Here is a 14,030-nt window from a genome sequence, read left to right as displayed (position 1 = left end):
AATCGCGGTGAAATCGCGTGGAAAAAACCGTGCGATTTCTGGGAAGGAGTCCGGTTTTTAGTGAGCGTTTTAAAACGCTAAGTGTGCACATAGCCTGAATGTGTTTTTTTTTTTTTTTATATATATATATATATATATATATATATATATATATATATATATATATATATATATATATATATATATATATATAAAACTAAAGCAAAACAAATCAAACCACACGAGAATGCAGTTTAAGTAATGATCGTTTATTGTCACTCACGTTACATGAGTAGAGACGAGTGGCATTAATATCCATAGGATTAATAGTCATATGGAGTATGCCAAGGAAAGTGCAGTAATAAAATAAAACAAAAAAAAAAAAACATCTGAACTGGCACACAAGTTAAACTACACACAATGGGAAGTGTAAAAATATTGCACATCTTAAGTGTTCATCATCTGGCAAAGCCAAAGATGTATTGCTTGTATCATTATGGAAGATACGTTACCTCCTATGATAAGAAGGTGAAGGAGAAAAAGGGGGTGCTCTAAAAAGCAGAACATGAGCTAGCCTCAGGAAGACCGAGCCAACAGTTTTAGGCAAGGTTCAGACAGCCATATTTCACGATCCTTACATGAACCCCAATGCACAGACTGACCAAGGATCTCCAGACCCAACCACGCTATATATGCCCATGAGTCTTTAAGTTCAGGTTGGGAGACCCAAGGTTAGTCAGTATGTTCAGCTCTGCATATGGACTGTGTAATACAGTCTTCTGATCCCAGTCTTAGATGGTCACATTGGCACACAAATAAATCTCAAATAGAAGTAAAAGTTACAGCAGATTAATGTATGGATTTTCTATTATTAAAGAGAAATCCATCACTTGGATTCATGTTGCTCCACTACAGCCAGGTATGTTTTCTCTGAAATCAGAGTTTCAGAGGGAACCAGTTTAAACATCCAGCCATGAGCCGCTTGACGCCAAGTGTGTCTACATGAGAAGCTTCATGCAGCAGGGCGACAATGCATCAGACTTATCTAGTCTCACTCGGGTCAACGTTTAAACAGTTTTCTCTGGAGCATTGGCGTTTCAGAGAATAGTGCAGCCAGGCTCAGATTCACGTTGCCTCCAGTTTGTGGGCCGTACAAGTCAAGTGACAGGTACCCAGTAAAGACATAGTATGGCCCTAATCACGTCTATAGATATCTGCCAGCTCACATGCTCCCGACCTATACTACTTGGTAAGGTGCACATTACCAGCTAATAGCTGTAGACGTGAAGTCACAAGCCCCACTCACCACCTGGTATTGACGTGAACTGGGCTTGATGACTCCTTTATACTGTACGTGTACAAACAATTGGTGTTAAGGTCAGAAGTAATGCAAGTTTACAATACTTTGTAAGACAAGCAAAGTAGGAAAAGTGAACAGACAAGGATGAAAAGGAAAACTGTTACATTAGATTACTGAGAAACAAGTTTGAAAGCCAAACCTGAAATATTGTTGCCCAGATTATTCAGTATCTATTATAGCTAAGGAAAACTAGTGGAGCATGCCATGCATAGTGTGTTGTTACCCATCTAATGGCAGCCTATTAGGTTATATACCTGGATAGCAGTTTAACAACCAAAAATAAATTAATGGCATGACAGTGGAAGTCAATAGCACCCTATCTTGTTAGATCACACAGGTCACAATGCATGGACAGCAGTTTTCCAGCTAGTTGCTGTATACTCTGGTTTAGCTGCTCAGTGTAGCACTTTTTGATTCTACGGGTAAAGCTTTATTGGGTAGAGTTCATAGGCTTCTCACACGTCGGGCTGTCACTGCCCAGAACAATCTGTATATGTTGTCACCATGTTTCCACGTCGCTGAGTGACAGTTCTGCAGTGCTTGCTCGATCCCTGGAATTTGCCATCTGTTCTGACATTCTGCTGCTGCGAGTTACCAAAACTATTAAATGTAAACATCTTTTCCATATCTTCAAACATGTCATTAAATAAACTGCCCCCAAAACCAAAGTCGTCAAAATGGCGTCTGTGCCCATGTGAAGGATCTTGCCGATTTCTAAAATGGGTATTGTCAAATTGTCTCTTTGATCTAGTGTTTTGGCTTTCCCCGAAAAAGTCAAAGTCTTTGAAGAGATCATCAAAATTGAAATGTTGGTGGAAATGCTTTTCATTGCCCCCTCTTCCTCCAGAGGTGAAAGTATCATGGCCAAATTGGTCGTATTCCTTTCGCTTATTTTCATCAGACAGAATCTCATATGCTGTAAGGAAAAAAAATATATCAATATTTACAAGCCGCACAATATAAGCATGCTTACCGTAATGAAATTATCAGAGTATACCAATGCATGCTAGGATAACTAAGAATAAGCTTACTCTTTGGTTTTATAGCTGCTATTCACCACAGCAGAGAAAGCCATTATTTGTAGTAAACTAAGATACAGATTAACAAAAAGGCTATTGATTTATCAGTGCAAACTTCAGACCCTGAGACATTAGACTCATGTTGGCCGACGCTAGTGCCGGCTGAGTAATAGTCAGGATATATGTCTACTGCACATGTCCGACTTTAGACTGTAGATCATATGGTTCTCCTGGAAGCAAGTCACAAGCAGACAGCTTTCTCAGAGCACACAGAAGTGCTCATTCAGCCAACAGCCATCTAATGGGTATGGACAGCTTTAGACTAGACAATCTTGAGATGTCACAAGTTTATCATAGTGGTTCATGTTTAACTTTACACCATCTTATTAGCTGGCTTACTTTGTGCCAGAACACTCTCAAATGTTGATGCATTTAGTTTGGGCACCAATCCATTGACCCTTTTTAGAGAGATCCTGGCTTACAAGGCACTATTCAAAGAACTATTGGTGCAAGTCATATCAGAAAGGGTTTTAGAGCATTTAGCTTGCTAAACATGCCACATCATATATTTGTGGTCATATTAAGTATCCAGAAAAAAAAAAAAAAAAAAAAAAAAAAAAAAAAAAAAAAAAAACACATACACAAAAGATTGGAGTGATGGCTGTCAGTCAAACTCCCCATATACATGAACACTCCCAGCAAGGCTTAATGTTCTCTATAGAGAAAGCAAGAGACAGGCTCTCTCATTGGCAAAATGAATGGATCATGGGTTAGCATTCAAGCTGTGCAGCCTTCTTTTCCCCCCCCAACAATCAGTCACGGAAAAGTTGGAGATACTCTAAACACACAAGATGAGATGGTCTTGATGAAATCAGCAGGTTGACTGCTTTGCTATAAGTACAGATATGCATTTATTAACTACTAGCTGAAGAGCCCGGCGCTGCCCAGGCAGTAACTAACTACGGTTAGTTATAACCAATTATAATTATTATATCTATATATAAAGCTGAGTGTAGAGCCCCGCCCACTCCGCATAGCCACATTCACTATAATATCCCACATCATCCCGTCAGCCAGAGCTACCGGACTGCTACCTGTTATGAATGGGAAACCGAGGAGGAAAAACAAAACAAGCTAAGTCTCAGAAAACCAGAGAAGTCGGTAACTATGAAGATTGCAGATCCCTGATCTTAACCGCAACAAGTAGCAGCAGTCGTGGAGCGTTCCTACGTTGGTCCTAGACGCCTCGTCACAACCGGAGAACTACATAAGCCTAAAGCAGGAAAAGAGGAAAACTAACTGCCCCAAAGGAAAGACAGCCCCCCACATGTATTGACGGTGAAACAAGATGAAAATACAAACAAAGGAGGAAAATAGGCTGAGCAAACGATGGGGCCCGGCTAACTAAAAAGGACAGAAAAGGAAAGACACTGTGTGCAATCTGCCAAAAAACAACCTACAAAAATATTGTCCAACACTTCTGATAGCAAAATTAACCCTGAAGTCACTAGACTTCAAAACCTATATCAGCACTCTGAAATATTCTGAGACAGAGCAAAAAAGAGGCCAATCTAATAAGGGACAAAAAGCAGATTGGCAAATACTGATTAATAGGAGTGGAATTTCAGCATAGCCCCAGCAGGGGCAGGCTGATTACACAACAAACTGAATTGACCAACAAGCGCAAGTGTGAACATTAGCAAAAAACAAACTTAACTTGAGAAGACTGGAAGAGAGCTGAAGTCCAGGACCTGAGAAGCAGACTGAATCACCAGCACCCGGATAGGGCGTCGGCTGTCTTATATCCAGTCTGATACTCCAGAGATCCAATCGTTATCTTCCTCATCAGGTGGCAGATCACTACCACTTAAACCAACCGCACTCTCCCCTGTCACCACCAGAGGGAGAACAGAAGGGGAACTCAACTGGTGGAGCAGAAAGTGAGTTCATGACAACTACCCCTAATATCCCACATCATCCCATCAGCCAGAGCAACCGGACAACTACCACTAATATCCCACATCATTCCGTCAGCCAGAGCTACCGGACTACTACCCATAATATCCCACATCGTCCCATCAGCCAGAGCCACCGGACTACTACAATTAATGTCCCATATCAGCCAGAGCTACCGGACTACTACCCATAATATCCCACATCATCCCATCAGCCAGAGCCACCAGACAACTACCAACAATATCCCACATCATCCCGTCAGCCTGGAGTCAGAACCAGAGTGCTGAGTGGAACGGTCCTAACTTCCATACTGGGGATCCCTTTAAGAGAGGCCTGGCGTCAGAACCAGAGCACTGAGTGGATTTGCCCTGACTTCCATACCAATGATCCCTTTAATAGATGTCTAGGGTGAAAATCAGTGCGCTGAGGGATTTACCCTAACTTCCATACCGGAGATCCCTTTAAGAGAGACCTGGGGTCAGTACCAAAGCGCAGAGTGGATTTGCCCTCACTTCCATACCAGGTTCTCTTTAAGAGGGGTCTGGGGTCAGAATCAGAGCACAGAGTGGAATTGCCCTAACTTCCATACCAGGATCCCTTTAAGAGAGCCTGGGATCAGAACCAGAGCGCTGAGTGGAATTGCCCTAACTTCCATACCAGGGATCCCTTTAAGAGAGGCCTGGTGTCAGAACCAGAGCGCTGAGTGGATTTGCCCTGACTTGCATACCAAATGATCCCTTTAATAAAACCCTGGGGTCAGAATCAGAGCGCCGAGGGATTTGCCCTAACTTCCATACAGGAGATCCCTTTAAGAGAGGCCTGGGGTCAGTACCAAAGCCCTGGATGGATTTGCTCTGACTTCCATACCAATGATCCCTTTAAGAGGGAAGATGTGCCTACGGGATGGAGGATGTGTGATGGACAAATGGGTACGGGAAGGGGGATTCATTTCTGTCATGTGCTCTCTGCTCCTTTCAGGGGGGCAGACAGTGGCTGGGAGCTTATGTTCCCAGGGATGCTATATTTCTCCCACCATGTCAGTGTCTGCTGAGGTGTTGTCAAGAGGGAAAACTGTTGGTCATAGCAACCAATCACAGCTCAGCTTCTTTTGAACAGCTCGGGTGAAATGAAAGATGCTTTGTGATTGGTTGGTGATACACACAACGCACATTCATTTTTATATATAGAGATGAACGATTCACACTCACTTGTTTGATGTTCTGGGTACTTTACTTAACAGACACTCCTAAACAGTGGATTCTGGGTCGCTGATGTCGGCATGGCACCCCCACCCACCCAGGTACTATTTGATTCAGGCTCCATGCCCAGCGCCTAGTGCATGACCAGGCACATTTAAAGTGTTACTGATGAAGGCCAGTGAGGCCGAAACATCTATTATTTTCTGGCTGCATTAAAAAATCCAAAAAAATATTCTAGAAGTTGAGTCAACTACAACCTGTCAAGGAAGAATCAAGCTTCACACGATAAAACTTGCCTTTATTAGTGACAGAACTCAAAACTATTTGGCCATTGATTGAGCAGTTTTTTTTTCCCCCTTATCTGCTTATTAACTACGTAGAACCTGTGCAGTAAAGTGAAAGATTCAGACTTGCTTCCGTAAGGATAGCTATAAACAGAGCATCATGCTACTGTATATTAGTGCCCATACTTCAGCTGCAATTTTTGCACTTAAAATAGTTTTAGAGATCCTAGGTTGGTTCCGTAAGGAGAATAAGGATAGGAATTTAAGGGAAACTTTAAAATGCAGCACCATAACATTATGTGAATGCATCCTTACAGGTGTCTCTACTGCAGGTAAAGGGAATAGATGGAGCACTTGCCATTTTGAAGACTGTTCAGTGTATGGTCTTTGGAGCATTCTCGACACTATAAAAGGTGGAATTGCCAGTAAAATATTACACTGTCAAAGAACAGTCAAGAATACCTAAAAGGGGTTATTAAAAGAAAAAGTACATTGCCTGGATATTGCAGGTGCTTACCTTCAGCTATTTCTCTAAACTTGGCCTCAGCATCAGGACTTTTATTTTTATCAGGATGATACTTCATGGCAAGTTTGTGGAAAGCCTTTTTGATCTGTCGCTCTGAGGCATTTTTTGGAACCCCCAATATGTCATAATAAGTCTTTTTTGCCAATATGACTTCAGATATTAATAATATACAAACTGCAAATGTGAGCACAGACTGAGCTGAAGCCATCGCTGAAGATCCTGGAAGACAAAAATAAGTCTTGTTAGAAGGTGTGCGGACGATTGCATCAGATCTTGTACTGCCTCGGGGCCCACAGTAGGTCTAGTATGAACAAGCTTAGAGGGGATCTTAGAAACCAAAAAGCTTGTGTACATATTACAGTAAATAAGGCAGCTGTATATTTAATGTTACTTGTGTATAATGTGGGCGCTGAAAGTCCAACACATGAAAGGAGCAAAACAAAGCTGAAAGCTAATAAAGTATACAAGAATGAAGACTAAAATTAAGAGGACATAGGTAGTAACAATAAATGCCAAGACTGCTTAAAGAAAGCCAATAAAAATACATTGAAGCTGTAATTAAGAAAAAAGGCCTTTACACATTTACGTAAAGGCTAAAACCCAGATTTCAGGGATTGTCACTTGTCAAAATGCTGTGGTTTACTTATGGATTAGATTTATCATTAAGATTAACAGTGATCAGCACTGGTCTATTGACATTGTACATACAGAGACTGGTGGGGGCGGGGTTAGCTTTCTCAGCTCTGCTTCATTCTGCATCTAAGAAATGTGTCAGAACTGCTGCACCCAGTAATCTAACTGATACATCATTGGATTCAGCTTCTCTTTACCTACATCAGGCTGCTCTCAGTTGAGGTAGCAGAAGCCTACTGACAGATTCCCTTTAAAGAAGAACTCCAATGTTTATCCTCTCAATACATTGCATTAGTCATATTAAATAGCACTGTGCAGTTACAATTGTTCATTTCACCCTTCTACCCAGCTTATTCTCTTTTTCCATTAGGTCTACGACATCACATGATTAAAAACTAACTAGTTCAATCCACCTAAGGGCTACGTCACACACAGCACAATCACTAGCGAAATCTCTGTGTGTGACATCCATAAGCGACCGCACCCCCCCCAGGGTATCGCTGAATGTGCAGGATCGTTCTGGGCCATTTTTTGATCGTTGGTCTCCCGCTGGCCAGCACGCATCACTGCGTGTGGCAGCGGGAGCCAACGATCAGCGAGGCTGCACGCTGGTATCTAGGGTAAACAGCATTACAGTTAGTTACCCGCTGTTTACATTGAATACCAGCTTGCTCACTGGTCCTAAATCGCTGGTGAGTGTCTATGTGACAGGTCACCAGCAATCAGCCTATGTCCCAGCGATCCCATCCATGTCGGATCGTTGGTGGGATCGCCGGGACATCGTTGTGTGTAACGGGGCCTTAAGATCCATGAAGAAGCAGGGGGTCTCTTTTCCCTGCATGAGTCATCACTGCAAAATTCATGGCAGAGGGGAGGAGGGAGCAGCTGGGTCAGGTGATTTGTTTTTCATAGAGCTTAGAAGGATTCTGCTAGTCAGTGTTTAAACTTGTTTCATTAGATCTTATGCAAAAGAGAAGAGTTAGCGGAGAAGGGCAAAATGAGCAATAGTAAGCACAAAGTTCTGTATAATATGATGATTGCAATATATTAGGAGGATAAACATTTTGATGGGAGGACTGTTTTTAAGACCCCCATACACAGACTAATGTTGGCTGAAACTAGTGTTTGAATTAGCTGGGTAGGAAGGTAGAATGAGCAATAGTAAGTACACATGATGACTGCAATATATTAAGAGGATAAAAACTGATAGGAGGAGTGCTTCCGTATGAACAGATGACACATCCTTTCCACAGAAGGTATCCATAGAACCACCACAGCCAGAAAGTCACCTGTGACATAAGCTGCCTTCTCATTTGCATTATTACCAGATTTGTATTTCTTATAATGGGGACCCTCAAAAATGAAGAGGCTTACAAGTATATCTTGGCAGCCCACACCAGGCCCTGGAAGCTGTGATCCACAGCACAGGATAGAGTCCTAACCGGCGGCATGCAAGAAGGGGGCTGGCAGGATGCAATCCATAACACTTCAGTGTCAAATTCAAGGAAAAAGAACAGGGCTACCAGAACATAGTAACAGTTATTAAGGTTGAAGGAAGACTTTAAATCCATCTAGTTCAACCCATATCCTGTCCTAACCTGCCCTAACATGTTGATCCAGAGGAAGGCAAAAAAACCCATGTGGCAAACAGTAAGCTTCACATTGGGGAAAAAAATTCCTTCCCGACTCCACATACGGCAATCAGACTAGCTCCCTGGATCAACGCAATATTAAGGAAACTAGTGTATATACCCTGTAATATTGTACTTTTCAAGAAAGGCATCTAGTCCCTTCTTAAATTTTAGTAGGGAATCACTCATTACAACATCATATGGCAGAGAGTTCCATAGTCTCACTGCTCTTACAGTAAAGAATCTGTGAGTATGCTTAAACCTTCTTTCCTCCAGACATAGAGGATGCCCCCTTATCCCCGTCACAGGTCTAAGAGTAAAAAGATCATTAAAAAGGTCTCTATATTGTCCTCGCATATATTTATACATTGTAACAAGATCACCCCTAAGCCTTCGATTTTCCAAACTAAATAACCCTAAGTGTAATAACCGGTCTTGGTATTGCAGACCCCCTAGTTCCCTAATAACCTTGGTCGCTCTTCTCTGCACCCGCTCCAGTTCAGCTATGTCTTTCTTATACACCGGAGACCAGAACTGTACTCAGTATTCTAAGTGTGGTCACACTAGTGACTTATATAGAGGTAAAATTATGTTCTCCTCATGAGCATCTATGCCTCTTAATGCATCCCATTATTTTATTTGGCTTTTCAGCTGCCTGACACTGGCCACTAAATGTGAGTTTGTGGTCCACTCATACACCCAGGTCTTTTTCAGTGACAGTTTTGCCCAGTGTTTTACAATTAAGCACATAATTATACAACTTGTTCGTTCTACCCAAGTGCATGACCTTACATTTATCCCCATTAAAGCTCATTTGCCATTTATCAGCCCAAGCTTCTAGTTTACATAAATCCTCCTGTAATATAAAATTGTCCTCCTCTGTATTAATTACCCTGCAGAGTTTAGTGTCATCTGCAAATATTGAAATTCTACTCTCTATGCCCCCTACAAGGTCATTAATAAATATGTTAAAAAGAAGCGGGCCCAAAACTGACCCCTGTAGTACCCCACTGCTAACCGTAACCCAGTCCGAGTGTGCTCCATTAATAACCACCCTTTGTTTCCCATCCCTGAGCCAGCTCTTAACCCACCTACACATATTTTCACCTATCCCCATTGTTCTCATTTTATGTATCAACCTTTTGTGTGGTACCGTATCAAAAGCTTTTGAAAAGTCCATGTACACCACGTCCACTGCATTCCCTTGGTCCAGTCTTGAACTTGCCTCTTCATAAAAGATTATCAGATTAGTCTGACAGGAATGGTCCCTCGTAAACCCATGTTGACATTGGGTCATGAGGTTATACTCCTTCAGATACTCCAGTATACTATCTCTTAGAAAACCCTCCAGGATTTTACCCACAGTTGAGGTTAAACTTACTGGCCTATAATTTCCAAGTTCAGATTTTGAATATTGGCACCACATTTGCTATACGCCAGTCCTGTGGTACAGACCCTGTTATTATGGAATCTTTAGGCTGTGCTCACACACAGCATTTTTTTCGGGGTTTTTCCCACAGATTTGCCAAAAAATCCGCAGGAAGAACGTGAAAAAGCTTCCCATTCATTTCTTTGCATTTTGCACATTGATGCGGTTTTTACCGCAAAAAAAACGCATTGCGGTAAAAAACGCAGCATGCTCATTAATTTCACGTTTTCCACGTTTCTGGCTTTTTCCATGTGTCTAGAAACCGCATGGAAAAAAACACGGAAAAAAAGTGCAAAAATCGCGGTAAAAATGCACAAAAAACGCGCAGAAAAAAACACGCGGTTTCTGGGAAGGGAGTCCTGTTTTTCAGCAGAAAATTTCTGCTACGTGTGCACTTAGCCTTAAGGATTAAAAATAATGGTCTATGACTGTGCTTAATTCCTGCAGTACACGGGGGTGTATCCCATCCAGGCCCGGGGATTTGTCAATTTTAGTGATTTTTAGACGCCGCCGTAGTTCCTGCTGGGTTAAGCAGGTGACATTTGATGGAGAATTTTTATCCCTGATCATGTTATCCGTCATGGGATATTCTTGTGTAAATACTGTTGAAAAAAAGTCATTTAGCATATTGGCTTTTTCCTCATCCACCATTTCACCCAGAATTTAAAGGTGGCCAACACTATCATTTTTTAGTTTCTTACTATTTATGTAAAGAATATTTTGGGATTATTTTTACTTTCTCTGGCAATGAGTCTCTCTGTCTCAATCTTTGCTGTTTTGATTTGCTTTTTACAGAATTTATTTAATCTTCTGTATTTATTTAATGCCTCATCACTACCTACTTGCTTTAATTCTCTAAATGCTTTATTTTGATCTCTTATTGCGCCCCTTACAGCTCTATTTAACCATACTGGTTTCCTCCTATTTCTCGCATGTTTATTCCCATACGGTATATATTGTGCACAGGTCCTATTCAGGATGCTAATAAACGTCTCCCATTTTCTTTGTGTATTTTTATGTCTCAGGATATCGTCCCAGTTAATTGCACCAAGATCATCTCTCATCCGTTGGAAATTTGCCTTCCTGAAGTTTAGTGTCCTTGTAACCCCTCTACTACATATCTTATTAAAGGATACATGAAAACTTATTAATTTGTGATCACTATTACCCAAGTGACCCCCAACCCTTACATTTGATATGCGGTCTGGCCTGTTGGTTAATATTAGGTCTAGCAGTGCCCCCCCTCTTGTTGGGTCCTGAACCAGTTGTGAGAGGTAATTGTCTCTCATAGTTGTCAAAAACCTATTACCTTTGCTGGAACTGCAGGATTCGGTCCCCCATAATAATGACCTAATAAGCTGCCCCGACCTCAGCAGCAGGAGAATAAGGCCACCAGGAGCTGCCCCGACCTCAGCAAGTCCTGAGTCCTATGACTGAGTGCACACCACTCGAAACACGTCAGGCAACTTGATTTTAATATGGCTTAATTTGCCACACTATATCTTATTTCTTTATTCCCGGAGTGCCGGCAATCTCCTTTCTTCCAGTCTCCCTCAGCACCTCAAAATCAAAGGCAAACGGCGCAGATGTCACACCCCATAAGGCCCAGGTTGGTGGGGTCTCCCAGCACAGAGGCCCATGTGTCTGCGGCTGTAACGTCAGCACAGTCCTTATATGGCAGAGAAGCCGCCTATGGAACTGGCCACCTCAGACGGGGGGGGGCGCTGTCCCCGCTCCAGCCTCCGGTGATGGTCAGCAATGTACAGGAGCCGGGGACTGAACTGCATACCCCGCAGTGACACTTTCCAGGAGCTGACCCGTTATACACAGCGGGTGTGACTGCACCGATTGTTATAGACCCGTTACCCAGCATTTCCCGACCACCTCACTCCCGAGCGGGCCCTCCGCGCACGGAGCCACTTACCAGCCTCCCGCCGACAACCAGCCGCCCGCAGCACTGAGTCTGACTTATCAGCGCCAAGCCGACCCGAGCCGGAGCCAGCCACACCTCCGTTACCGCTCTGCTACACGACACGCTTTACTATTGGTCAGAAACTCTCACGTGATTTTTAAGCGCACGTGGAAGGCTGTTGTCTATACAGAGAATGAGGGGCGTCACTTCCGCCGAGGGCGCACTGCCTGCCAGGTCATGGCGTCACTAGCGCGGGAAGAAGGCAGTATGGGCGGAGCGATAGCGGCCTCCGTACGGCTGTGTGAGATGAGCCAGCACATTCCGCCCGGCTTCTGTAGGCGCATACTAGCGTGCTCTTACTGACTAGTGATGAGCGGGAAGACACGGACACTGGAGATGTGAGGTTGTGCCCTCATCAAAGATGGCAGCGACCCTCCGGCTGACGGCCAGTGCCAGGTGAGCGCAGGCTGTGCTCACGGCGTCAGGTGCCCGGATGCGGAAGAGCAGGCGCGCTGCCCCGTGGGTATTTTGCCCCTCGCAGTCCTCGTGTGGGTGGCCGGCCCTGAGTGTAGTGGGCGTACAGCACGCGGTACCAAGGTGTGTATGGCAGGGCCTGGCGTTATGGTGGGGTGGTGATGGCGGCAGGACGCTGATGTGGAGCGTTCACACTGTGCGGCTGTGCTGGGAGCATGCAGTCCCGCATCGGTCTCATGGGGCCTCGTGCTCAGATCTAGTGCAGGTCCCTGGAGATGGGCTTACTATGGCTCTAATAATAATTATGGCTCTGATGGCCGCGCTGGCGCTGCCGATCCTCCTCCTCTGCGGCGTCGGCCCTGGCGCTGCCGATCCTCCTCCTCCGCGGCGTCGGCCCTGGCGCGGCCGATCCTCCTCCTCCGCGGCGTCGGCCCTGGCGTGGCCGATCCTCCTCCTCCGCGGCGTCGGCCCTGGCGCGGCCGATCCTGATCCTCCTCCGCGGCGTCGGCCCTGGCGCGGCCGATCCTCCTCCGCGGCATTTTCATTGGGATAGGTTAAAAGAGCTGCAAAAACATTGAAAGAACTGACATGCTGAGTACTGGCAAAATCACAACCAGGCTCAAGATTAGCCCAGAAAATAACCCCAGTGTACATGAGACTTTGTGCATATTGTAAAATGTTGTATTTTGTGTAAAAAAAAAAAAAAAAAAACTGCTAAGATGCAGTGTGAACGTGCCCTTAGTGTTCCCTGGCTACACGCCTTCTAGTTGACCCTGCCAGCCAATGATTACTGCCGATCCACAGGCCGCTTGTCAGGCACTGGCTGTATGAGCTCAGTCATATGTGTCCGTCTGAAATGCTGCAGCGTTTGACAGAAAACACAATGTAAACCTGCCTCTCCGAGCCGTCTGCAGTGCAGCTCAGTCCCCGGCGGCTTTCACATTCTGCTTTTCTCTAAAGTGCTGAGACGTTCAGAGTTTATTTTCCAGCCAGTGTCATTCATGCTGCCCATGGATCAGGCAGATGTCAGCTTTCAGGGTCACTTTAAACATTTCCACCTGTGGCTATCATTCAGACAACCCCTGGATTGTACAAAATATGGATGTCGTATCAGATAAACCTCTTGGCATCTGATAACCTGAGGGTACAGCCACTGAAAAGATTGGGAGTCATGGCAGGTCAGTGTGTTAGAGTGGGGCTGGTTTAGCACTGCAATACTTACGTGGCCCCAATGACTTAAGCCACATATATTAAGTGTCCTGGAGGTGGTCTTTTTATATAAAGGGGTGTGGCGTACGTAGGTTAGCTTATTGGATCAAAGTAAGCAACCAAAAGGTCATAAATAGAGTTGAGCGACTTTGGTCGTATCGGGTTTCATCAAACAAAATTTGTTTCAGATGAAACTGGTCCGACTAGGGCAAAAAAAGTCGGAGTTTCGTCCGAAACCCGACTCCAATTCAAGTCAAAAGTCGGCATTGAGTGGATGACATTCATCCACTCAATGCCGACTTTTATTCTCCATTGACTTGCATTGGGGTCGGGTTTCGGACAAAACTCCGACTTTTTTTGCCCTAGTCGGACCAGTTTCATCTGAAACAAATTTGGTTTCATGAAACCCGATCCGACCA

General features: G+C 44.1%; 1 protein-coding gene across 1 annotated transcript; it reads right to left on the bottom strand.

Moving 5' to 3' along the window:
- Positions 1-227: 227 nt before the first annotated feature.
- On the bottom strand, positions 228-12,094 carry DNAJB9 (DnaJ heat shock protein family (Hsp40) member B9). Its single transcript, XM_073573282.1, has 3 exons — positions 11,941-12,094; positions 6,315-6,542; positions 228-2,255 (listed from the first exon to the last, which is right to left on the bottom strand). Exons 2-3 carry the CDS (start codon positions 6,529-6,531, stop codon positions 1,810-1,812), a joined length of 663 nt encoding a protein of 220 aa, XP_073429383.1. The 5' UTR covers positions 6,532-6,542; positions 11,941-12,094; the 3' UTR covers positions 228-1,809.
- Between the last annotated feature and the right edge of the window lie 1,936 nt (positions 12,095-14,030).

The sequence above is a fragment of the Dendrobates tinctorius genome, unplaced genomic scaffold (assembly GCF_039654945.1).
Source record: "Dendrobates tinctorius isolate UK_male_01 unplaced genomic scaffold, ASM3965494v1 ptg000035l, whole genome shotgun sequence".
NCBI lineage: Eukaryota > Metazoa > Chordata > Amphibia > Anura > Dendrobatidae > Dendrobates > Dendrobates tinctorius.
This window is presented reverse-complemented; position numbering and strand designations above follow the sequence as displayed.